Raw genomic sequence first — 25,446 nt, 5'->3', positions numbered from 1 at the left:
TTCTCCCAATCTCTCCTTCCCTCTTTCCTCCTCGCCTACCCTCCCCAGGCTCCCACACTCCCTTCCTCCTTCCCTCTCTCATTCCTTCTACCTCTGTCTCTCCTTGCAGGGAGAACCTGGCCCCAAAGGAGACCCTGGGGAGAAGAGCCACTGGGTAAGCTCCAGCTGAGCACAGACCTCCCGCTGCCCCTTCCTGCCCTGGGCACTCAGGAGATCATTTGGAACGGGGGCACCTCCTCCAAATCCCCACTACAACCTGGTCTCCTAGGAAGGAGCCTTGACAGATCTCTGCTCTGGCCCCCTCCCCATCCTGTCCCCCCCCAACCAGGCAGGGCCAGCCTTATCAGTGGACCCCACGCTCTCTGTCTCTGTCTTCATCCCTGTCTCTGCCTTCCCTCTGTGGCCTTTCCAAGCCAGGGTGACCCTGCCCTTTCCTCCTAGGTGGTTCGGGCTAACCTCTATCCTCTACCTCCATAGCCCCTTCCCAGAAAGGGCTTTCGCTTCTGCTCTGTCTGCAGAAGAAAGGGAAGCATGACATCAATATCCACACAAAACAGTGGGACAGGCAGCCTTGAGAAAGCTGTGGAGTGTAGGGAGGGAGGCGTAGAAACAGTGAGGTACACTGGAGCCCTGTGGTAAAAGGGATAAGGGACCTAGATACCACCGTACACATAGGAGATCCATGGATCACGGGAAGGGAGGCCTAAAAACCATTACGTATACGTCGTACATGGTAAATGAGGTCCGTAGACCTAGACTCCACTATTCTCAAAAGAGCTGTAAGTAACACGAGGTCCCAGACACCATCACATCCGTAGGAAAGCCGTGGGGAGTGGGAGGAGAGGCCTAGGAACCATCATATGCATGGAAGAACCATGGAAAATGAGATGAGAGAAACCACTATACACATAGGAAGCTCATGAAGATTGAGAAGGCAGGCCTAGAAACTGTCACATACACAGGAGACATAGCATATATGAGAAAGGGGACAGAGAAACCACATGTGGGGTCCTAGAAACCTTTACAGTCATTGGAGATAGTTGCAGTGAATGAGTTCCCAGGCCTAGAAATCTGCCCACTCGAGAGATGCATGGGGGGGAGGACCAAAAGTCCTACAATATAGGGACTTGGAAACCATCATGACATACACATTTGGAAAATGGGCGGGGTGGGGGCAGACACCCCTACAGGAGAGCAAACTGGGAAGCTATTCAGAAGGCTGGTACCAGGCCTCCTTTTCTCCCAGTCCCTCCCTAGTGCAGTCTGGCTGGGGTGCCCTACTTCCCAGCGGGCACTAGTCAATGAGGACATGGGATGCACCCAGCGCCTGCCTTGCCCTCTCTGCTCCTGATTGTGGGGTCAGTGATGGATACAGCCGTGGGAGCCCCTCACCCTGCACGAGCCCTTCCCCGTGTCTTCCCATGACTTTGGGGGCCCTGTTACCTCTCCGGCAAGCCTCTCCCAGGCCCTCACACTCACTCTACTCCCCACAACCCCCTTCACTCCCTAGTGGTTCCAGAGCCTCTTAAGCACATTGCCAATATGGGCACAAGCTGGGGGTCAGGTAGACTGGTGTGAGCCCAGCCCTCTGCTTCCCCTAGGCCCCTTCATTGGCCACTCCTTCTCTGGGAACATGTTTCCTACTCAGCCCAGGAGAGGTGGGGGAGGTGAAATGAGGCTGAATTAGACTACGCAGCTCCATCCTTGCATGGGGATTCCAAGGGAACAGATGCCTGAACGGTCCCAATCCAGGCCTTGAACTCAGGACCACCTGTGGGAGGGGCCGCCTAAGAGGTAGCAGGGCCCTTGCCCATCTTCCTGCCTCCCCTTCGCCCACTGTACTTCTGCCCCTGCTTGCCACCTGCCTGAGGGGGGCCTGCTGGGCTGGGGTCAGCATGAGGCTTTGGGGACTGGGGGACCAGCTCTGTTGGGGATAGGTGGGCATGAGGTCCAGTGTGGGGAAGGGCCCTGAGGGGGCCACTCTCCACCTACCAACCCCCAGGTAGACCTGAACCACTGGCCCGACTGTGGCTCAGCAGTGCCACCCAGTGGTCATGAGCATGAACTGCAGACACTGCCCCCCAGAGTGACTGAGCTGAACCAGCCCATCTAGACCAAAGCTCGTACCCCTCATTCAGACAGGAAAAACTGAGGCCCAACTCTGCAGAGCAAATTGTTGGCAGAGATGGAACTGAATCCCAGGATTTTCAGCTGCCAGGACCGAGGAAACCAGCCCTTCCTTGGTGGGTGCCAGGCCCCAGGCTCGGCACTGTGGACATATAGATGTGATTTGGACACAGTCCCCACCCTCAAGGTGCTCACAGTGGGAGGGCAGAACAGACCAGTAACCAGCGGCAACAGGACAGAGATGGTTCAGCTGTGATGGGGAGGATTTAGCATCCTCCTGGAAGAGGAGATGGGGGCTGAGGCCTGAAGGGTGCCTTAACTAAACAAAGGTGTTCAGGCAGAGGAGAGAGAACATCATGTTCAAAGTCCTTGGGGCTGGAGTGAGGCTGGGGTATTCAAGGAGCTGCAAATACTTGGCATGGTACAGTGTGACAGTCAAGGGGTGAGACGGAGGTCAAACAGGCTTTCAGGACTTAGGAGGCCATATTGAGGAATTTGAACTTTGTCCTGTGGACAGTGGGGAGTCATTGAAGTATTTAACAGCAGGGAAGGGACGTGGTCAGGTTTTTGTTTGCCAACAGTTCCTCTGACTGCCATGTGGAGAATAGATGGGAGAAGGGGGCAATGCGGGAGAAGCAGAGAGACGCCAGGCAGGAGTCTGTTGTGGTCATCCTGGCAAGAGACGGTGGGGGCTGGAACTGGCAGGGGGTACGGTGAGGACAGATGGATGTCCATAGACTAAGCGATACTTGGTGCTGGTTTAACTGTGAGGGGGAGCGAGCAGTTAAGGCTAACTTTACAGTAGAGAGCCCGGAGAAGCAGCCCCACTGGGTTCTGTCCAGGGAAACTGGGAGCTGTCTGTGTTAAAGCTGAGTGGGGGTGTCCAACAGGCCCTGGATACTCAGTCCAGGCCGGGAGGGAACTGGGGCGTTATCAGTGCGAACAACAGGCTACCCATCTTGGAAGGGATCCAAATAGCAGGACTTAGTTGGACATGTTTTCCTCTAATTTTCTTTTCTTTTTTTTTCTTTTTTAAGATTTTATTTATTTATTTGAGAGAACACTAGCAGCGGAGACGGGTAGAGGGAGAAGCAGACTCCCCACTGAGCAGAGAGCCTAATGCAGGGCCCGCTCCCAGGACCCTGGGGTCATGACCTGAGCCCAAGGCTGGCGCTTAACTGACGGAGCCACCCAGGCGCCCCTTAGCTATTTTTTTTTAAATCTAAGATCTAATCAAGATTCATGCATTGAACTTGGTGGTTACGTCTCCAGTGCCTTGTTATCTAGAACAGTCCCTGTCCTTTTGTTTTTTCTCTTGACTTTGTCTTTTTGTGAATATCCCGCCATCTAGAGTTGTCTGATTGTTTCTTGGTGATGAGATGCAGTTAAATGCTCTTGGCAGGAGCACGAGGGGACACCCTCTTATTACATCTTACCAGGACATTCAGGATGTCAGCTTGTCCCACCGTCCATGCCCGGAGTGGCTTGACGTAATTTTTGAAGGTCATCCATTTTTAGAGCCTGCTCCTGTAATACTTGAAGAGGGATTACTTTGGTGTGTGGCCCGTGGTGACCCTATGACCCTTCGGCTGCAATGGCCAGTTAGTGGCCCGAGGGTAACCCCAAACCGGTGATGTGGCCAGGACAGCTGGATTATAATGGACAGTCCCAGCAATGCCACAGCAGGCTCGTGGACACGTTGGGCGGACTCTCCGTTGTTAGATGTTTTGGTGAACCCTAAAGGGTCAGATTTCTATTGTAGCAATAGGCATATTCTACCCCAGCCCTTTCCTTAGTCTGTACTAAGTAAAGGACGCTGAGAGAGACTCCCAGATATGTCAGGGCTGGAATCGTTCTATTCGCTGTCCTGGTGCTCTGTTGGAGTTAAGATATCAACATTCCGGAACTAGCTTGAGTCTGGACTAGGAGAGAGGAAGGAGTGAAGGAGTGTGGACGTTCAGCCCGACCCTGGACCCCCGTGCTGGGGAAGGAAAGGACAGACAAATTGGAAGTGAAGGTGAAGGCTAGCAGGAGCCCGGGGTGCCAGCTGACATTGTTGCTGGGGCGGGGGGGGGGGGCTTTGGGGGCCCACTGCCACATCCCTGGGCCTGGGGGCCGCAGACCCAGACATACTGCTTAGAAGGGAGGGTGGGGTTGGGGGCCTGATTCCAGGACGTGCAGAATATGGACTTGGAATAGTCCGAGCCCAGGGAGGATGAGCCCAAAGTGAGAAGGGCTGGAGAGTGGACACCTGGGCCTGAGCCTCAGCTTTTCCAGCATTTTAAAGCACAACTTCCCAAAAGTGATGCCACTCAAACATTTTCTAATTTTACTTGTACATATTCATTTTGATGTGAATGGAAAGGATATCCGTCAGTAGCCCATTCCCACTGATGGAATTCATTAGAGTGAGATTAATGTAGTATTAAGGCAAAAAGTGACTCAGTTTAAAGACTATTAAGTAAATAAGAGTGCATGTGGCCCAGGGATGGGGCAGGAATCATGCAGGTGTCAGGCAACAGAGATTCAGGGGCGCACCGTGACAGTATCCAGGGCAGGCTCTGGGACGGCAGCGCAGGCCCTGAGGATCGGCAACCCCCTGCCACCCGTGCAGGGGTGTGGGCAGAGAGCAGCCAGCTGGAACCCATCAGGACTTAACTGAGGGGGCTGCTTCCACCTGTCTTGCCCCGCCCCCCTGCCCCCGTCCTCTCCCGGTCTTATCCTGGCTGTCCGCGGGGCCCTGGGCTGTGGCAGGTGGTGCGGGGCTGAGGTGCATGTCCAGGGTGGGGCATGGGCCACCAACAAGCTTTGCAGGGCCCCCTCCCTTGCCCCCTTCACGGCTGCATCTGTCTCTTTCCTCCGCAGGGGGAGGGGTTGCACCAACTACGCGAGGCTTTGAAGATTTTAGCTGAGAGGGTTTTAATCTTGGAAACAATGATTGGGCTCTATGGTGAGTAGAGACAGACAGACGGACAGACAGCCCAGCCCCCACCCGCTAGCCTTCCCCAGGCCCTCCGGGGGTGGAGCTGCCTGGACCCAGCCATGAGGCTGGAGAAGGTGCCTGCCCTAGGCAGGTGAGGACCTGAGAGAGCAAGGCCACCCATCCCTCGATGGCTGGTCCCTCCTCCACAGGTGTAAAGGGGGCCCTAGAGACCTGGGCCCCCCACCTCTGTGGTCAGACCTGGGCCTCCGGGCATTGTGGGTAATGTGGCTTCCAGGCCTGCAGGGGAAGCAGAGGTGACAGATTTTGAGTTTGGAAGAAATTAGGGGCAATGGAGCCAAACTCCTGACCAACGGAGCCAGACTGCAACAGAGCAGGGGATCGTGGGTAATAAAGTAAGGGGGGATTGTGGTAACAGAGCCAGACTGCAGCAGAGCAGGGGGTCATGGGTAATAAAGTTAGGCTTCATTCCGCTCTCCAGCCAGTCTCCAAGCCCACGGGACATTAGGTCATGGAGCTAGACTCCAGAAGTACAGGGACTGTGGGTGACGAAGCCAGGCTCAGGCCCCAGGGTACTCCAGGTACTGTAGCCCCCACTAGTTCTGACCTCCCCTCCCCCAGAAGTCCCCAGAGGCTCCCACAGGGCAGGCCTTCCTGGCCCCAAGTATCTCCCTTACAGCTGCAGGTCCCCCTCTGGTCCTCCTAACCCATCCTGCAGGTCCCTTTAGGGAGAGAGCCAGACCCCCACCCCAGGCACTTACCCACCAATGTCGCCACCCATCTGCTCACTTGAGGAGCCAGGCAGGCCCCGTCCCCACTTAGAAGGGGAGACCGAGGTCTCGATAGAGACTCACACCCGGGCTCCTGCCTCGAAGCTGGCCGGTGCCTGGCCCCTACACCCTGCCCTCGGCTCCCCGGCCCAGCCCTCGGAGGCCGGACTCGCACCGTCTGCTCTTCTTGATCTCCCATCAGGCTCCTAGCTTACAGAGCTTCCTGCAGCAGCAGGCTCAGCTGGAGCTCCTGGCCAGACGAGTCACCCTGCTGGAAGCCATCATCTGGCCAGGTAACGGCAGGGCGGGCAGGTAGGGGCGGCCCCTTCCAGGAAGGGCCCAGGGACATAGAAGTCACCTCCCACTGGTGGCCCTAGGCCAGCAGACACTCCTTCTCTAGTCCTTCCAGCCAGCCAGCAGACAGACAGACGGTGCCTGACACCTTGTGTCTGACACATGGTGTCAGACAGACCTAGTCCTGTTCTCGGGGAGTGTAGGGTGCAGGGGCACGGGGGTCACCCTGGAACTGTTAAACCCGGAGTGAGGAACACCACGGTGGAGTGAGCGCTATGAGAGCACAGAAGTGCCCCGGCCCCAGGCTGGGGTGTGTCGGGGAGGGCACCCCAGAGAGGGCTTCCTGGAGGAGGTATCCTCTAAATGAACCTGAAAGGCAAGGACGAGCATGAGTAAACAAGCAGAGGAACAGCACGAGCCAAAGCCAAGAGGCTAGACAGTTCTGTGAGGTTGCTAGGGAGTGACAGCTGAGGCTAGAGAATCTGGCAGGCCCCAGTTTGAGAAGGCTCTTGAAGGGAGGTAAAAGGCACGGAAGGAGGTTAGACAGCAAGTGGGCAGCACCCACTGCTCCCAGTGCCTGGCTTTTCATGGTGGGGCTAAGGAGGGTTCTCCCCATTAAACCGGAGCCTGTGGGTGGCCGTGGAGAGAGAGAGTCCTGTGTGGACAAAGGCCTGGAGGCTGGAAGAGGCCCCCACGGCCGCCCTCCTCCCACCTCCAGCTGCCCCATCTTACAGCCCAACCCTAGTACATCAGCGCACAAAGGCCTTGGACATCATGTCCAACTTCGCATCTATTTTACAGACGAGGAAACTGAGTCCCCGAGCAGGAGGGAGGGCCAGGAGGACAGCCAAGCCTCCTTCATTCAGCAAAACTGTAGGGCACACCTACTGAGTGCCAGTTCAGGGTGGCCACTCTGGACCCATCAAGTGAGGGGGGATCCTCAGGGTCTACAGAGATGAGGGCCATGGGGGACAGGAGCACCAAAGGATGTGAGTGAGCGGCAGTCCCCTCCAGCTGCGGCGTGGAGAAGCCTTCCCGGCAGAGGGGACACTTGCATTGCACTGGGTCACGGAAGATCCCTGTGAGCATGTGAGCACAAGATAGAAAAGGCAGCCCTGACAGAGAGTCCTATGTGGACAAAGGCCTGGAGGCTGGAAGGGGCGTGTGGTCTGCTTCCCAAGCTCTTCCCACCTTGCCACGGGGCTTCTCTAACTTTTAGAAACACCAGTGGCCACCTTCCAGACCTCCTCCCCCTCTCACAGTTCAGGGCCCAAGGACCAAATCCCAGGCTTTTTCAAGTGTCCCCCGACTCCTCTCGGGAGGACAGGGAGAGGACCCAGAAGGGACACACTGTGGCCTTGGACCTGTAGCCCATCTCCACTTTAGTCACCTCTGTATCCAGCAGCCCAGGGATCCCTCTGGTCACCTGAGAAGATGCTGGTCACCTGAGAAGGGCCACGCCCACTTGCTGTGGCCACCAGCCTGGGAGAGTCACCCCACAAGCCAGCTCAAGTTGTGGGTCGGGGAGGGGAGGGGAGGGGGGAGGGGAGCAGAGGAGGAACTTTCCCCATTGTCCGTCGTACACAGCAGGTGCTAACTAAAGACCCAGATTGGGCTCTCATGTTTAGGTTATAATCAGTAATGAGGAGATGGTAACAGCCATCACACATCCGGCCCACCGGGGTGGGGGATTTACATCCAGCCCTTGTAACAAGCTTGCTAGGTGGGTGACACCATGCCCATTTCACCGATGAAGAAAGAGAAGTGCAAAGAGCTCACGTGATTTCCCCAAGAGTCATAACAACAGTAGTGGTGAGGCCAGGGATCCACCATAGGTCTGTCCTCAAAAGCACTAGCTCTTTCTGCTCCATCAGCAAAAGTTCACGGACACCTCTGCTCTGCCAGGCCCTGAGTGGGGCCCAGGGGAAACCAAGGGCCCTGAATCTGATCGTGTCAGAATAGCATCTCATGACCAACTCACAGTGGCCAGGCCTGCAGGAGAGCTGGGTCAAAAACACACCTAGTGACCATAATAATCCAGCATGTGAAAACCACTTTCCACTCCTGGTCACCTTAAAGCCTTACCACAGGGGTATGACACGGTATTGTCCCCATGTTGCAGAGGCGGCTCAGAGATTCTGTGACTTGCCCAAGGGCATATCATTGGTACATGGTGGGCCCAGGACTTGGCCCTAGCTGATGTTGGAGCCTGAGCTCCTTGATTTAAGGCATGAGATCTCCCTTGACTGTGACCACACACACCTGTCTGTCGCAGGGGCCCCAAATTTCAGCCCAGAGGTGTATGGGAGGCTGGGGCACACAGGGTCAGAGCGCTAGACAGCTAGGATCATGAGGGTAGAGCCCACTCCCCTGGCAGTGCCCCAGTGGGAAGCTGGTGCTCACCAGAGTCCAAGTGTCTGTCCTTTTGAACAAGACTTTGGAGGCTCAGCCAAGTCCCCCATCCTGGGGCTCTGCTCCTTGAGTGATCCTCTCCCCCCTGGAAAAATAGCCCATCCTGACCTACCTGACTTACTTGTTTAACTTAGAGGGGGACCAAAGTGTTAGTGGCAGAAGACTTCTTGAAGAAGGTAGGCCTTGCTTGGGTGTTGAAGGATGAGTGAGAGTTTTCTAGGTGGCGAGAATGCCAATTACTCAGTTTCACTCTTGTGGGACAGCTCATTTCCAGATTGGGGCCAAATTAGAACTAATTTCAATAATTACTGGAGTTGGCCAGGACCTCAGAGTACATCTGGAACTATCCCTCCTGGTTTTAGAGATGAGACAGTTGAGGCCCTGGCAGAGACTAGACTTGCCCAAAGCTGTACAGTAGGTCAGTGGCAGAGCCTGGACTTTCTAAACTCTTCCTCACCACATGTGGCCTAACCCGAGGAGAGAGGGATGAATGAGTCTATTCCCTGACCTTAGCTTACCCAGCTATGAAACAGGGATGATTCAGGGCACGCCTCTACCCCCAAATGTGGGAAAGAACTATACTTTTATGGAGCATTCACTCCATGCTAAGCATTTCAGAACCATGGCAGGTTCATTGACCCTTACTTGACGGAGAAAATCCAGTAGATGCCCTGAGTGCTCTCACTGGGTGGGGAGCTGATAACTCTGGGGGGCAGAGGGGAGGCACTAACCAGCTTGCAAACACCCTTCTTTCTCACAGCTCTGCCTCCCAGATGCCAGGGCAGAGTGCACCTGGCAGAGTACCGAGCGCCCCAGCCCCCTGAGGGCTGAAGGGAGATGGGCACCTCACACAGACCTCACTAACCCTGCCTCTCTCCTTCCCTCCGGCAGAACCAGAGGGGTCGGGGGCAGGCCCTGCCGGCACAGGCACCCCCAGCCTCCTGCGGGGCAAGAGGGGAGGACACGCGGCCAACTACCGGATCGTGGCCCCCAGGAGCCGCAGCGAGAGAGGCTGAGGGCAGGGGCGGCCCTAGGGGCAGACCAGGCCAGGCTTCCCTTCCCAGCCTGGACTTGGCCAGCTGCCTCCAGGGACCGCCCATCCATATTTATTAATGTCCTCAGGGTCCCTTCTGCCACCTAGGCCTTTGGGATGGGCAAGTCTTGGTCCTGACTCCCCGTGCAAGCCTAATATGAAGCTGAGAAGGGACAGTGGACTGAGAGGGAGGGGCAGCCCAGGCAAGAGGTGAGGCCTCGCTCAGGGCCCTGGGCCTCCCATCTCCCTCTGTGAAGTAGGATGATGCAGGCCTGCAGGGGATGGGGGGCAGGTTCGAGGCCTGCCACCCCCTCCTCCCCAGCCAAACCTTGGGGAGCCCATCGCACCCCTCCTCTCCTTGATTTCTGGTGCTGGGTCCCCACCCTGACCTCAACAGGCAGGACACTGGGGATTCCTTGCATGGTCCTGCCCCCAGAGCCCCCAGCTCCTCCCATGTCCCAGGTGGGGGTGGGGGCATGGAGAGGGAAGGGCCCCCTGGAGGTAGAGGTCTCCAGCCAATAAAGGCCCCCAGTCTGATGTCCTGACGTCCCACTGGCCTGCTCTCAGTGTGTGCTTAGATGGGGTGTGGCTGGGCTGGGCCCTCTCCTCGGTGGCCTTCCCTGCCCACACAAATGCGGGGCTGAGGGCGTGGGGGGGCGGGGGGGGGAGGTGTGTCTCCACACATCAAGGAGCTGTTCTCCTGTAATGGGCCATTCCTTCAGTGCTCATTCATTCATCCATCCCCCTCCATCCTCCCCCCCCCCCACTGCCAACACAGAAGAGTCAGACACAACGGCTGCCCCCAAGGAGGTTCAGGCTGAAAAATGAACTGGTCTTTATTCTAAACAGTACCAGGGTGGGGTGCCGGAGGGGTGTCTCCACACCACACCACGACTCGGCGGACAGGGCTAGGCTCAGACTACCCCTGACAGGGCTAGGGGGGACCAGGACCCTCAGGGTGAGCGGGCCCACCCCTCCCCTGCATCACCAGGGCCTCAGTGCCCACCTCCCCGCCAACCAGCAGCGACACGGCACCCTCCACTCGGCCTGTGGCTGCCAGTGCCACCACTGCCTGTTCTGTGGGGAAGCCCATGCGCTCCAACTGCTGCAGCCTGTGGGACGGAGGGAGGGAACATCAGGGCCACCTCCAGCCCCTGCCCCAGGCCCCCCCGCCCCCCGCCCCGGGCCACCCGCCTTACCGCAGAGAGGAGACGGACGACTTAGGCAGCCATAGCGGGCTCTCAGAACACGGGGCTGGCCCTTCAAGGAGTGAGGCCTGGATCCCCTCCTGCAGCATCTGCTCATCCAGGGCTGCCCACAGCGGGGTCCCTGGGGGAAAGCTGGGCCCAGCCCAGGCCGGGCCCACCTCTGAGGAGACTTCCCAGGTCGGCTGCACAGGCTCCAGGCCTGGCGGGCGCTGGGCTGAGCCTTCACCGCGGAACCAGAGGCTAGAGGAGGCCATGTAGGGAGGTCCAGGGGTGGGAGGCCTGGAGGGGCAGAAGCAGAAGGCCTGACTGCCAGTCCCCACCGCAGCTTCTGCCAGCAGGGCCGGTGTCTTCAGTGTCGCGCTCACCTCACTCCGGTGGGATGGGTAACAGGCAGCTCGGCCCGACCGCCTGGGGTAGGAAGGAGTCTGAGCGGCCAGCACCCGGCCAGGGCCCTGCACAAGACGCCCTCCTGCAGTGCTTGCAGCCGCTGGTCCGACAGCTCCAGCCACTGGAAGGCCCCGGCTGCGTCTGGCTGCCCAGGGCAGGGCGGCTGGTCAAGGAAAACCAAAGCCAGCCGGCGGGGAGTTTGGGGGGCCGGGAGAGATCCAAACTGCATGCCAGGCCCCGGACCCAGTGTGTGCCAGCCATTCCCTTGTGTCTCCTCACCCTAGTCAGCTCTCGGGAAAAGTGGAGGCAGTCGGAAAAGGAACCCACCAGAAGCTACTCAGCATGTAACAGGTGAAGCCAGGTATATCTCCCCACAAAAGCGGTCTCCCCCCATTTCAGCCACCCTCCCCCCAGGGCCCCGTGAGACTACTCAGGTCCGACTCAAGGCCCACCCTGGGGCCCACTGACACCCCCCCATTGCCCTCAGCCAGGGCGACATACTCCCCATGCCAGGATTCAGCCAGGTTGGGCAGCTGGGGTCTCCAAGCCCAAAAACACCACAGGGGGGTCAGCCTGCACCCACTGTTCTCTCCAAAAGCACCGTTTCCCCCAACAGGCATGAAGCATCTTTGAAGCAAAAGCCTGTATTTAATGCACCAGCAAGCACAGGTGTTCCCCCTTTCAGCGCTGAGCCCCAGGCTCACTCCCGCCCTGGCCTTGTACTTCCTGCCCGGCTGGCTCTCTTTTTCACTTCTCTTCCCCTGAACCCCTCATCCTGCACATCGTACCTCAGATGCCACCCCCACTGGGGAGGGCCAGGTTGGGTGCCTGCTTGGGCCACTGCAGCCCCCCTGGCCTTCCCTTTAAATGGTAGTTGGCACCTCCCCCTGGCCATTGGCCCTGAGCCCACCCTGCCCGGAGCCTGGCTAGAGAACCCGGAGATGCTCCCGGAATGCGTCTGAGCCACTTCCCAGCATTGTTGGGCCTGAACCCCCTGTGCCACTTCCCTCCTGGGCACCCTGGGGGCCCAGCCACGGAACCCAGGTCCACACAGGCCCTGAGCCCCGGCAAAGGATACAGGCCAGGCCAGCAAGAAGGCCGCAGAACAGCTGCAGGAAGGGTGGCTCAGAGCTAAGCAGTGGTGTCAAGGCGAGCAGCAGCCAGGGCAGGAGCCATGGTGGCAGGATCCCCTGGGGCTGGCGAGGGTGGTGACCCTGCCCAGCCAGCATGGCCAGGTGGACCGGCATGTAGCCACAGCCGCCGGCTGCACTGGACACCCCAAGGCCTGCCAGCAGCACCCCCATGAGCCCGGCAGCCAGGGCGAGCAGGGCAGAGGCATGCAGGAACCGCAGTGTGCCCAGGTGGCACTCCTGCCACCAGCCCAGCGTGGGCAGGAGCAGCAGGCTCAGGAGCAGGCCAGGTAGGGCCGTGTGGCCCAGGGCATGGGTCAGCAGCCGGTGCGCTGGGAGAGAGAAGGAGCTTATGTGCCGGGTTAGTGGCTCTAACCCCCAAGGCTGGCCCAGGTTGGCAATTACCCTCTGCAGGACGCCTGCTAAGCCAGCCTCCTCTCCCCAGGAGCCAAAGTGCCCACTGCCAGCACTTTAATCTCTCATGAAGGGGACGGAGGGCTTCTAAATGCTGCGACTGCTCCCCTGCTGTGTTAACCAGAACAGGCCGAGCCCACCAGTCAAGTCTTCTCAAGAGCAATCCAACTGTGGATGAGTCACTTAACGTTTGCTCGGAAGCAACGTTGCCCACTCCGCTGGGGTCACCCTTTAAACTCCCAGCACCTCCTCAACATTCTCATACTAAGCTGAAAGCCTTAGTTCTTATTTTAAGGGAAAGCCACCAAAAAGGGAAGCCATCTGAATAGAATTCCTACTTACAAGCTCCCACCCCTCTGCTGGCCCCTCTGCCTGGGTGCTCTGCCCTCCCTGCTTGGCTGTGGATGAGCTGGGCACGCTCCTGTCCCAGGCCAACCTTCCCCATGCACTGGGCCCTATCCCTGCTTGACCGGTGCAGGATGCATGGCGCTCCTGCGAACCAGTCTCAGGCCCTAGAGCAAGCCTCCTGCCTCCTCCAAGGCCCAAAGGGCCAGCCCTCACCCTGCCAAGGCAGCAGCTCCGGGGCCAGGGCAAGGCTGGGGCCAGCCCCCACCAGCCACAGGCTGCTCAGCAGCAGCATCAGGACAGAGGAGGCGAGAGGCAGCGCCGGGGACGGTAGGCCGGGGGGGCCTCGGGCACGCATAGCGTGGCTGAAGGTCTCAAGGGTGGTCTTGAGGCTGTGTGCTAGGGGTAAAGGAAAACGATAACAACAGTTATTACTGCAATTTTTATCCAACTCCTTCCACCTACCCTCCCGATGGCCCCATTTTATAGAAGTAGAAACTGAAGCTGGAGGGGCGCCTGGGTGGCTCAGTTGGTTAAGCGACTGCCTTCGGCTCAGGCCATGATCCTGGAGTCCCGGGTTCGAGTCCCACATCGGGCTCCCTGCTCAGCGGGGAGTCTGCTTCTCCCTCTGACCTGACCCCCCTCATGTGCTCTCTCTCTCTCAAATAAATAAATAAAATCTTAAAAAAAAAAAAAAAAGAAAGAAAGAAAGAAACTGAAGCTGGAGAGGCAGGCCCAGCAACTTGACCATAGAGGAGCTCAGATCTTAACCACATGCTTAGCCATCTTGCCATCCCTCTGCCTGTGTGTGAGGATGGGGAGGAGCTGAGCCAAAAGGGTTCTGAAGAGCCTGGGGTGTGAGGCGTAAGGCCAGGGAAGTTGAACTGGGGCTCTGGACTCCCCAAAAGCGGGGTGCAGCATGCCAGGGCAAACTCAGGGCCATCTCCAGCTTTCCTCTGCCTCCCTCTTCCCTGAAGCTGCAGACCAGCCACGTTCCTCACTCCTCCCCTCCACCCGGCCCAGCCTTAGAGCTCTAGGTGGACCCGGCTGCCCTTGAGGGTGAGGCCAGCCAATGGGCAGGCAGATTAGGAAGGGGGTGAGGCAGAAGGGCTGGAGGAGGGGCAGGAATCCCACACTCCGAGGGCATACAAAGCGACACTGGACAGAGTCATCCCCTCCCTCCAGCTTTGAGCACAGCCCCTCTGGCCCTAGCCCCCCTTTTCACAGAAAGGTTCCAGGATCCCCTTCACTTCTTCCTGCTGTGCATCCCTGGACAAGTTTTCCATCCTCTGAGCCTCTCCTTCCTCATCTGTAAAATGGGGATTACGAAAATCCTCTCCTCATAGGATGAGAAAAAGGAATGGACGAAGGCAGGACCCAGCCCACAGTTCCTGCTCAATAAACTAGCCATCCCAGCTGATTGTGGGAGGCAGAGGTAGCCACCAGCTAGCCCAACCAGGGGAGGCCTCAACAGGGAAGCAGCTGCTCCAGCCTAGCTGGTTCAAGCTCTGGCCCACAAGGCACAGGGCTTGCTAAAACCCCCTCACCCCGCGCCACCCCTCCCCTGCCGCCCGCCGATTAGGGTCAAGACTCCCAGTGAGCTGATTTCATGAGGCAAGAAGCAGAATCCCAGAGAGACAGGAAGACTGTTTCATCTGCTCCCTTGCCAAGGGCAACCTCGGCATCAAAACCCACCTGTCAGTTTCCTGCCGGAAAAATGGAGAAAGCTCCTCGGCCTGCAATGTCCCTCCCTCCATCTCTCCAATAGGCATACTCCTACTCACCCCCTTGAAGCCCAGTTCAAATGCCCCATCTCCTGCTTCGTGGATCTTATCCTATCTAGTAAGCACAGCTTGGCCTGTCTTTCTTCCTGGGCAGGTAGTCTAGGCAGAGGGCAGGTGGGAGTGCCCTCCTCTTACTCATCCCCAAGTTCTCCATATGTGTTCACTGAGAGACTCTAGCTTGGCTCCAGGTCCCGCTGAAAGATTTGGGCGAGCCCTGCCCTTCCTTGGCCTGGGTACCTGCGTGGGGAGACTGGATTGAGTCCAGGAAAGCAGACAGATGCCAGCCTTGCCCAAAGCCAAGACACCCACTGAAAGCCTCCTCTTGCACCCTCAAAACCACCCGCCAATAGGCACTTTCCAAGGCTGAAGGACTTGCCCATAGACAAACAGAACTGGAACTGGAACTGGAACCCTCTGGGCCTCAATGTCTTCCTCAATAAAATGGGGCTGTGCACCATCAGGCCCTGCCTACCTTACTGGAAAGCTCGGAGGACTGAATGAGAAGATTAGGAGGGGGTAGATTCTTCCGAGTGATGGAGAGGGCGGGGGTCCCAGGGTGTGGGTCGGACTCAGCCTTGTGACTTTAGGAAAAGTACCCAAATTCCTTAGGCCTCAGTTTCCCTTTCTGTAAAAACAAGGGTGTTGGATGGGGGATTAAGATTAAAGGGCCTTCTCAACCTTGACCGTTACGGAGGGGTGGAGGGGTTCTCGGGATCGGGCGCTACGTTCGGGGCCTCCCATCTACCCCACCCGCCTCGGCCCCCTCCCCCTCCGGCCCAGGCCACGTGTCCGGGGTACTCACTGCAGAGAGCGCCCCCCGCCCCCGGAATGCCGGGTGGGGCCCCTGGCTGGGAGTCGGGACTCCAGCTTCCCGGCAAGGCCCGAGAGCCCCGAGCCCATTCTGCCTGCACTCGGGCGCGTGACCCCTGCCGAGCCGCCCCGCCACCCCCTCTTCCGCCGCCCGCCGCCCGCCGATTAGTCAGCAGTTGTTCTAGGCCCGGGTCCCTTCCCCCAGCCCTCCCGCCGGCCTCCGTCTCCCTCCAAGGCAGACTCTTCAGAGACGGTCCCTAGAGCCAGCGGACGAAACCATTCCGAAGAGCTTTAGCCTTGTACGGAGAATCTCTCCGGCTTGATACCAGTACCCGCTCACCGCCGCTCCGGACCCTTCTGTGCTATTTTGGCCCGCACGTCAAGTCCAGCGCCCTTTAGAGAGCATTAGGACAAGAGCTGCGGGAGGGAAGGACGAGAAATCTGTGGTTCTTCCCTCCCTCCCTCCCTCACCCCCGTGGCCCGGCCCGATGGTAGCGCCCGAGGTTGCGGGTTTCGCGCCTGCGCAGTGCGGCGCCAAGAGGGAAAGCGAGAGAGAGACGGACGTTGAGAGAACGAGAAGGAAGGAGAGAAAATGGCGTCCACGGGTGAGTGTGGTGGAATCGCGGTCGCGCCGGCGACTGCTGGGACGCCCAAATCTGGGGCCGCTCGTCTCTAGGGGTGGCCGGGACGACTGAATGGAGCTGCCGAGAAGGGTGTGAGGTACCCGCCGCGGCCCGACGAGCTCGAGGGCCCGCGTTCTTCTCCCCTCCCCCCACCGGGAAGGCCGGTTCTGGAACCTTCCGGCGCCCCCGGCGCGCGAGGTGCAAGCGGCGGCGGGAGCGCGCGGGGCCTGCCGCGGTCTCCATTGTGTGGCGGCCGTCGGGCCCCGCGCGCCCGGCCGCCCGCCACGTGGGCGGGGCCTGCGGCCTCCCGGGCCCCGCGTGGGGGTTGGGGGGAGGGCTCGGCAAGGCCTCGAGCCCGGCACCCCTAAGCCCGAGGTGTCGGGGGGGGGGTCGATGGCTGCTCGAGAAGCCGCAGCAACGCCGCTCCTCTGACTCTCCCCACCCCCTTCCATTTCCAGGGAGGCGGCTCAAGCCGGAGGGCGACTTTGCTTCGCGGAGAAGCGGGGGGTTGGGGGGCAGCAAATAAAAACGGCATCGCGGGTTTGTGAGCCGAGGGGTGCCGACCTATGAGCGGGCGCCCCGTAATGGCCTGGTCGGCTGGGGCGTCCGGTGCGGCCGAGCTGCCCTCTCGGCGGGTTCCAGCCCCAAACCGAACTTCTGCCCGACAGGGTTTTGGGCGGAATGTGCTTCCCCTTTCAGCGCCCCCCCCCCCATCGGCGCCGCCACCCCCGGGCTTCTTCGTTTTTACTCTTATTAATCCCACCTCCTTTCCTCCCCAAAAAGCAATTAAGTGCTTCCCGGGGCCGTTTTTCAGCAAACGCTGAGGGAAATCCGTTGTATAAAAAGGCCAACCCGGATTGCGAAGCCAGAAATCCCTACGGAAAGAAAATTCTGGCCTTTTTGACCTAGGAGAAACAAAAGGCCCGAGTCGGCATTTGAATTATGCTTAAGCGGTCGTCTCGCAAGTTTCTTCGCCTAGGTTAAGCCGGCAGGCTTGTTTATTTCGTGGAGGGAAAGGAGACGCGTGCTGGACTTTGAAAGAAAACCCGGGGCGGGAGCTCGAATGTGATAATCTAGAGTGGTCTTGTATACGGGAGTTGTTTAACCTTGTAACCTAAACATCACTTGCAGTTCGCAGCCTGTTCGTGCACTAACCTGCGGTTATTGGTAGGGTGGGGCATTTTTTGCCTCTGGTGGTGTTCTTAAGCCACCAAACACCGGGCCTTAGAAGCAGTGGGAGAAGTCGAGGGAAGGCCGGAAAAGCTCTGGGTCCTTCCGGGATTTAATTTGAAACGGGTCGAGAATCCAGCAACTTAAAGGCAATTTAAGTCTTCCCGAGCTGTGGGATCAGTAAAACAGGCAGGTAAATGCCGGCGGTTAGTGCCAAGGTTCAGAGTGCCCCCTAGAAGTGAGGACTCTGAAATACCACAGTCCAAGACACATCCTGGTGGGAAGTGGTTTCCGCAGGGCCCTTTCCACCTTCGTCTTGCAGTGTTTGAATTTTAAGAGGGAGAATTTGGAAGAGAGAGTGCTACTCTCCCTTCCCTATTGAACGGGGGGAGTCAGAATGTGTATGGTGAAATTTTTGCATAGCTGGACATGCCAATTTCTTGGTTTAATTTGCTCAAACTGTTTATTGGAAACCTCCATGTACTATATTAGAATTACAGTTGTGTTTTACATAGACACACAGTAATAGGCCAGCTGGAGGATCTTTGGGAAATCATTATCTGGACCTTGGTTTCCTTTCCTTCAAAATGAAGGAGTGAGGCTAAATCTTTTTAAAAGCTCTTTGAGCCCTTAACCTCTTGACATTATAGCAAAGCTTTTGGTTCCCACAGATTGCCCCATACTGACTTTAACTCCTTGTGTAGCTTGAAGCTCTAAATCTCTACTGTTGGAGAGTGAGTAAAGTATCTAAAAGCCACTACTTTAGGTAACGTTAGATGTTTTTTCTCTTCGTGTATGTTTAGGAAAGTAGAGTATATGTCCAGTTTAACAAAGAATTAAACTCCTAAGTCACCACCAAGAAAAAGAGCATTGCCAGCACTTTAGAGGCCCCCTGGATTACAGCCCCTTCTTCCCAACCTGTCCTGTATTTTTAGTGAAGTCTTCAGCTGCGCATTTGGGGGTTAAAAACAAAGCATGACTGACAGCTAAAAAATCTAACCATTGTATAACTAACATTTTTGAGTCCACTATAATGTTTGTGAGTTGGAGGTAGATAACATAAGTTTTCAGGAAACAAATCTGCTACCTCCTTTAGCCCACCAGTATGGGACTAAATGGGTTGGTTTCACACGGATCTGAGATCATTCGTTGTTCCGTTATCAGCTTTGCCAGTTTTCTGCTTTACATAACTGTTCTTGTGTAAAAGTCCTCTTGGAAAGTTGAACTTCCATGTCAGCAATTTAGAATCATTTCTCACGAGACACCTCAGCAAAACGTAGATTGAAATATTTTTTGATGCTTCATTTGTCTGTTTTGTAAATGCCTCACGGAAGAGGTGATTTGCATTTACTTTCTATGTGGTACATAGAAAGCAAGAGTTGTGCTATTGAAAATGCCTTAAGGTTTAATCTTAAAATGCCATTAGATTGTCTTAAATCAATTTGTTCATTATACAAAACCTTTAGGCAGTTGATTGATAACGTTGATGAATCAGGGTTCTGACTTAAGGATGTACAGAGGAAGGAAAGTAGTTAAGGTAGAGAGGTAGAAAGGTGAGCCTACTTTAAAAGATGGATTCAGCACAATGCTCTCAGGCCAGGTAGACTGTGAGGCAGGCTTTGGATAGAATGGGGTAGAAACCCCTCCCTGAAGACCTGAGATGTCCATTGTTGCTTTCAAATGAGGGGCTGCTTTCTGATTGGAAAAGAAAGGACCCTTTTGTTCACTAATGGCAGTACTGTCTCCTAGCATAGAATAAGGTATGTATTTCTTGTGGAGAGCAAAGATTGGGTAGAATTTTTAAAAATATTTTTAAACGGGCGCCTGGGTGGCTCAGACGGTTAAGCATGTGCCTTCGGCTCAGGTCATGATCCCAGGGTCCTGGGATCGAGCCCCAAGTGGGGCTTCCTGCTCAGCGGGAAACCTGCTTCTCCCTCTCCCACTCTCCCTGCTTGTGCTTACTCTGTTGCTGTCTCTCTCTGTCAAATAAATAAAATCTTTAAAAAAAATAAAATCTTTTAAAAAATATTTTGAAAATACGTGTATGTTTAGTTCAGTAGTGCTGTGAAAACTTCTTCACCATTTTATTTTCTCTTTGTTTTCACTACTTGTATAGACACCTCAGTGGACTAGTCTTTAGTCCCTTTTTGTGCATGTTTTACATTTGAGATGAAAAGGGAAATTCTAGGAAAGATTAGAAAGAAGAGAGGGGAAGAAAAGTAAAGTTGTGGGCTTTTTTTTTTTTTTCTTGAGTTGAAATCGTGAGTTTTAAAAAGATGTTGTTACTTAAAACCAAATTACTCCCCAAAAGATTACATGCTTTATTCTCTGCCAGTTATCATGATTCTGTCTTAACTCTGCTGCAATTTATGTTGTGTTTGGCTTTTGACCTACTGTAGAAATGTAGCCCTGATACAGTCAGGAAAACCTTTAAAATACTGGATTGGAATGACTTTCTTTTTTGCCATTCCATGTCACAGCCCTGCTATGGAATTATGGTTAGTTTTCAAAATGCTAAAGTGAGGGGGTGATAGAAAAACCAGTTTTTGGGGAGATGTAACCAGTCTGATGTTAAACATTGTAATATTGTGGCATGCCTCATTTTTATATGAAGGTAAAACTTCTTTTGGTTCATCTTGTTTTCTGTTAGTCTTAGGATGATGATCATGTATTTGAAATGACAGCCTGCAGTTAAGGGGCGGGGGAGGGAGTTGTGGTCATGGGAACCTTTAAAGTATCTGCCAAATCAGCTGATCTTGACCTCATTAGCTGGCACTATATTTCAAACTTTCTGAGCTTTAACTGGCTTAGACTCATTTTTTTGGTTTAGATGTTAAGAGAGAGGAGATACTCAATTCGGACCTGTGTTGGCCTGTACTTCCTCTCTATAAACAGTTTAAAGAATTTATTTTCTTCCACCTGAATTCCTCCTCCGCTTTTTTTTTCTTCTCCTTGTCTCTGCTGACTTCACATTATTTTCTCTCCTTGTTTTCTCTAGATTACAGTACCTACAGCCAAGCGGCAGCCCAGCAGGGGTAAGTCAGTCTTTTATAACAGTACTTTCGGTGTGATTGATAATAATGTTTTTAGAATACTAAGCCTCCTGGAGTTGTAGAGGATTTTGTAATGGAATCTGAATGTTCTATATTCAGTTCTTGCATTTAATTTCTCTTACAGCTACAGTGCATACACTGCCCAACCCACTCAAGGATATGCACAGACCACCCAGGTAATCTTTAAGATATTTATATGTGGTTATATCCCCAAACAAAATATTTCTGTCAGCCATTAAAACAATAGCTAGTACAGCTCTTTTTTAAAAATCAGGTAATAGAAAAGTATGATGTGCTTGTAATCATAAAAATACTCAGGCGTGTTAAACTTTCACAGTGGGAGTGCCATTATAAATGACACCATCCCCAAACTGGGAGTTGCTAGCTCTCCACACCTTTCTAGTATCATTTCTCAAATTAAGTGCCTTGCTCAGTAAATGGTCTTTCTACATATTATATTACGTTTAAATTTATTTAATTTTACAGTGCTTCTGCAGAAGAAGGTGTTATTAGGATATTTTGCAAACAAAAAATAGCAGCGCATAGATAAGTCATTTGCCAGTGGTCACATAGTAAATGGCAGGGTGAGTTGTGTATGGCTGCCTAACTACAGAGCTTCTGAGCCCTTTCCAGTACATGAGCTTGTGTTTAAAAGCCTAGGCCAACAGAGACGCCTGGGTGGCTCAGTCAGTTAAGCAGCTGCCTTCAGCCCGGGTCATGATCCCAGGGTCCTGGGATCAAGTCCCACATCGGGCTCCTTGCTCAGCAGGGAGCCTGCTTCTCCCCCTCTCTCCCTCTGCTTGTGCTCTCTGTGTCAAAAAAAAAAAAAATCTTAAAAAAAAATAAATATCTTAAAAAAAATAGATAAAAGCCTAGGCCAGCAGATTCTGGAAGTTGGGGTCCTAGTATTCTCAAGACCACTTCGCATTCTGAAATGGTCCATGACTAAAATGGATACTGATAACTCTGCCATTGAAACTTTCTGGGACAGACAGAAGTGTGATGTCTCTGGCAGATCATACATAATTGGTCATTCAAATCTAGAATGTGATCTTGCTAATAGGTGGAAGAATAGCTCATTCCTTACCAGATTTTAAGTATTACTGATGTCCAGGGCGCCTCGGTGGCTCAGTCGTTAAGCGTCTGCCTTCTGCTCAGGTCATGATCCCAGCATCCTGGGATCGAGCCCCACATCGGGCTCCATCCCAGCATCCTGGGATCGAGCCCCACATCGGGCTCCATCCCAGCATCCTGGGATCGAGCCCCACATTGGGCTCCCTGCTCGGCGGGAGGCCTGCTTCTCCCTCTCCCACTCCCCCTGCTTGTGTTCCCTCTCTCACTGTGTCTCTCTCTGTCAAATAAATAAATAAAATCTTTAAAAAAAAAAATTACTGATGTCCAAGTTCAAAAGACAGTTCCTGATATGTTAACCTTAAGGAGACTTGCCGTGTTCTAGTTCGTTTTCTTTGAAGTGGTTTAAGTTTTTAAATTTTTATGTCAGGCTGAAAATCTGGTTTTCAAACTAAAAGGTTTTAATCCCATTTTCATTTTCTTTCTCTTGGTTCGTTTTGTCTTCCTAACATTTGTTTCCAGTTGCTAAAACGGTACTACACTAAGTGCTAGCAATTATACATCTGTTCCGTTATTGCCCATCCCTTGAGAGTGTCTTTATTAATCTCCTGTGTAGTTAACTGAGAGTTTGCCTCATTATCTCAGGAACTTTTTTGTAGTTAAGTTTATAAAAATATGAGTGGATTAGATAAGGGAAAGAAAGCATTCACAATACTGTGATCACTTGTCTGTATTTTACAATCTTTACTAGAAAGCAGTATTTTTGGTTTTGGTTCGTCCAATTTTTAGAGCCTTAGAAATAAGTCATTCTGTTTTTTGGCTAAAATACAAGGTTTGGTTTGTTTGGTTTTTTTTTTTTAAAAGATTTTATTTGTTTGAGAGAGAGAGAATGAGAGATAGAGAGCACGAAAGGGAAGAGGGTCAGAGGGAGAAGCGGACTCCCTGCTGAGCATGGAGCCCGATGCGGGACTCGATCCTGGGACTCCAGGATCATAACCTGAGCCGAAGGCAGTCGCTTAACCAACTGAGCCACCCAGACGCCCTAAAATATAAGGTTTATATGTGAACTTCTTGCATCTGTTTTCTTTGAGCAGGCATATGGGCAGCAAAGTTATGGAACCTATGGACAGCCCACTGATGTCAGCTATACCCAGGCTCAGACCACTGCGACCTATGGGCAGACCGCCTATGCAACTTCTTATGGACAGCCTCCCGCTGGTAAGGCCTGCCTTGGAGAGACTTTTGGGTCATAGCCACTGGGGTGTTTGCTAAGGATCTTGTTACTTATGCTCTCAGGTGTATATTCTGTTCCATACCTTGGCATCTGAGGATCCTTTATTCTTAGGAGGAGCTATTTTTTCTTTTTCTTTTTCTTTTTTTTTTCTTTTCCCTTATATTCTCCTAAAGGATTTCTGATAGAATGTGGGTGGGATAATTTCTTTTTAACTATTTCATTCAGTGTATCAAATAATCTTATAACAAAATGGAGCATATATAAAAGATTGTGCTAATGGTAATACTGGGTAAGAGTGAGCCTTCTTAAAGTGAGCTGCTTAAAATCAAACTGATTTTCACATCTGTTTGCTTCATCTGATAGTGTACCCTCTACTTTTTGTTTTGTGCTTTCCACAGTAGAAGGGACCAGTACAGGTTTGACTATCCTGCTCATTCTTGCATGGGAAATGCTTTCCATCTTGTCTAACCTTGTAATGTTGACCCTTTAGGTGTTTTCATCTGTTTAACCCTCAAACTTTCTAACATCACACACAACAAGGTGCTAATGGGAAATTGCTTCAGGTGCCATTCACAGATCCATGTCCTTTTCTTTATGTGATTTTGGGAAAGGTTTTGCTTTATTTTACATTATTTTGTGTCAAGCCTTAATAGTTGTTCACCTTCCCAAAGGTATTTCAGATGACTATTCCCCAGCTGATTCCCCCCTATTCCCTGAAGGACAGATTGCATGAGTAGATTTATTTAGAGGAACACACTGCCACCCTGCATGTAATGTTTGTCTCTTGGTTGGTTTCCAGTCCAGATACGTTTTATTTTTTGTTTTAAATGTTAATGAATTATTTTAATTCATAGTATGTCTTAACAGCATTCCAGGGAGCTAAAAAATAAACTACTCTGAGAATTGGAAGAAATTGTATCCTAATGCTAGGATTGAGTGGAGTATGTGAAAAATTTACAAGGATTTTTATATTTATTGCTGCTATGTAACATTTTAGAATCCATACCTTCTCCCTACCCACCCATTCCTGTTTTTATTATTATAAGAGAATATTCAATACAAAAGTCTTAAAAATGTAAAAACTCTTTACTGTCCAACTATTTTCAGTTCCCTCAGTTATATGTAGTTTTCTCTCAAGAGTCTTTAGTAGGGGAAAAACCTGCATCTGTAATTTATCTCCTTGAGTGACAGTGTCCTGGATTTGAGGGGCAGTGTTTCCTAATCTGTGTAACTAATGCATATGTCAAATCGGATGGGAAATGTTTACACTTTTACTGGTGTTAGCTGCAACTGTAGGAAAAGCTGGAGCTAGAACTGTACAGTTTGGATTTTTAGCACAAAATTTTGAAATTGTGAGATTGAACTTTACATAGTCAAGCTATTTTCATTTTTATTAATGATTGACATATTAGTTTTAGGTATACAACCTAATGATTCCATATTTGTATATGTAGTGAAATGATTGCCACAAAAAGTCTAACTCATATCCATCGGCACACACGGTTAACATTTTTTTCTTGCGGGGCACCTGGGTGGCTCAGTCAGTTAAGCAGCTGCCTTCGGCTCAGGTCATGATCCCAGGGTCCTGGGATCGAGCCCTGCATCAGGCTCCTTGCTCAGCAGCGAGCCTGCTTCTCCCTCTGCCCCTGCTGCTCTGCCTACTTGTGCTCTCTCTCTCTCTCTCTCTCTCTTGGTGTCAAATAAATAAAATCTTAAAAAAAATTTTTTTTCTTGGAATGAGAACATTCAAGATCTATTCTCTTATCAACTTTAGACAATACTGGGCGCCTGGGTGGCTCAGTTGGTTAAGCAACTGCCTTCGGCTCAGGTCATGATCCCGGAGTCCTGGGATCGAGTCCCACATCAGGCTCCCGGCTCAGCGGGGAGCCTGCTTCTCCCTCTGACCCTTTCCCCTCTCATGTTGTTTCTATCTCTCTCTCTCTCAAATAAATAAATAAAATCTTTAAAAAAAAAAATAGACAATACTATTAAGTATAGGCAACCATGCTGTAGGTTACATCCCTGGAAGAATTTATTTTTATAATTTAGTTAATAAATATTTATAACCAGAAGTTTGTAGCTTTTGACCACCTTCCCTCATTTTTAAGATTTTATTTATTTATTTGACAGAGAACATGCACGAGCAGGGGGAGTGGCAGACGGGGTAGAGGGAAAAGCAGGCTCCCTGCAGAGCAGGAAACTCTGATGTGGAGCTGGATCCCAGAACCCTGGGATCATGACCTGAGCCGAAGGCAGACATTTAATTGACTGAGTCACCCAGGAGTCCCAACCTTCCCTCATTTTTAAAATAAGTATTAAAGATTTTAAAAATAAGTATTAAATAAAGATTAAGCCTTTGGCATCTCTAGACCATTTTATAGGGATATGATAAAGTCATTTGTAGGAAACACGGGTCTTCTAGGTTCTCTAGAGTCCTGTGTTCTCATTGTCATTAATTGAACAAGTCCCACTGTGAAGACAAAAACGTAGGACATTCTGATACAGAAACCAGTGGCTTTGATGAGCAAGAAACTTCACTTAATAAGGACTGTTTTATGGATTTTATAGTTTATGGAGAACCATACATACCTCTGTTAATGCTCCCATCAATCTTTGGAGTGTAGAGACTGGAATTAAACC

General features: G+C 52.8%; 3 protein-coding genes across 10 annotated transcripts in view; 2 read left to right on the top strand and 1 right to left on the bottom strand.

The window, feature by feature from the left end:
* EMID1 (EMI domain containing 1) overlaps positions 1-10,122 on the top strand; it is an 81,937-nt gene extending 71,815 nt beyond the window's left edge. For 2 of the 5 annotated variants that reach the window (XM_028124702.2, XM_028124697.2), the window contains 2 exons: positions 110-154; positions 9,436-10,122. In XM_028124702.2, coding sequence (XP_027980503.1) covers positions 110-154; positions 9,436-9,657 — 267 coding nt within the window. In that variant the 3' untranslated portion in view covers positions 9,658-10,122. Of the gene's footprint in view, positions 1-109; positions 155-4,992; positions 5,078-6,040; positions 6,132-9,435 lie in introns of those variants that run through there. The other 3 variants (XM_028124698.2, XM_028124700.2, XM_028124701.2) reach the window with 3 other exon arrangements.
* Positions 10,123-10,374: 252 nt separating this feature from the next.
* RHBDD3 (rhomboid domain containing 3) lies at positions 10,375-15,813 on the bottom strand. Of its 4 annotated transcripts, none has more exons than XM_088019501.1 (8): positions 15,648-15,813; positions 15,318-15,470; positions 14,757-15,082; positions 13,278-13,460; positions 12,251-12,634; positions 11,151-11,313; positions 10,777-11,064; positions 10,375-10,689 (listed from the first exon to the last, which is right to left on the bottom strand). In XM_088019501.1, the coding sequence occupies exons 4-8, from the start codon at positions 13,417-13,419 to the stop codon at positions 10,512-10,514; spliced, it is 1,155 nt and encodes a 384-aa protein (XP_087875627.1). In that variant the 5' UTR covers positions 13,420-13,460; positions 14,757-15,082; positions 15,318-15,470; positions 15,648-15,813; the 3' UTR covers positions 10,375-10,511. The 4 variants fall into 4 exon arrangements, with proteins under 4 accessions (XP_087875627.1, XP_027980577.2, XP_087875628.1 ...); XM_028124776.2 differs by having other exon boundaries at positions 14,981-15,082; XM_088019502.1 differs by lacking the exon at positions 14,757-15,082.
* Positions 15,814-16,199: 386 nt separating this feature from the next.
* The window catches only part of EWSR1 (EWS RNA binding protein 1), a 29,581-nt gene continuing 20,334 nt past the window's right edge, over positions 16,200-25,446 (top strand). Inside the window, exons 1-4 of the mRNA XM_028124588.2 lie at positions 16,200-16,260; positions 20,447-20,483; positions 20,626-20,677; positions 22,667-22,790. Of these exons, the coding sequence (XP_027980389.1) occupies positions 16,248-16,260; positions 20,447-20,483; positions 20,626-20,677; positions 22,667-22,790 (226 nt within the window). The 5' untranslated portion in view covers positions 16,200-16,247. The remainder of the gene's footprint in view (positions 16,261-20,446; positions 20,484-20,625; positions 20,678-22,666; positions 22,791-25,446) is intronic.

The sequence above is a fragment of the Eumetopias jubatus genome, unplaced genomic scaffold (assembly GCF_037043125.1).
Source record: "Eumetopias jubatus isolate StellerSeaLion01/CBP00866 unplaced genomic scaffold, mEumJub1_p1.0 scaffold_16, whole genome shotgun sequence".
NCBI lineage: Eukaryota > Metazoa > Chordata > Mammalia > Carnivora > Otariidae > Eumetopias > Eumetopias jubatus.
Note: the sequence above shows the minus strand (reverse complement) of the source record. Positions and strands in the feature narration are given on the sequence as shown.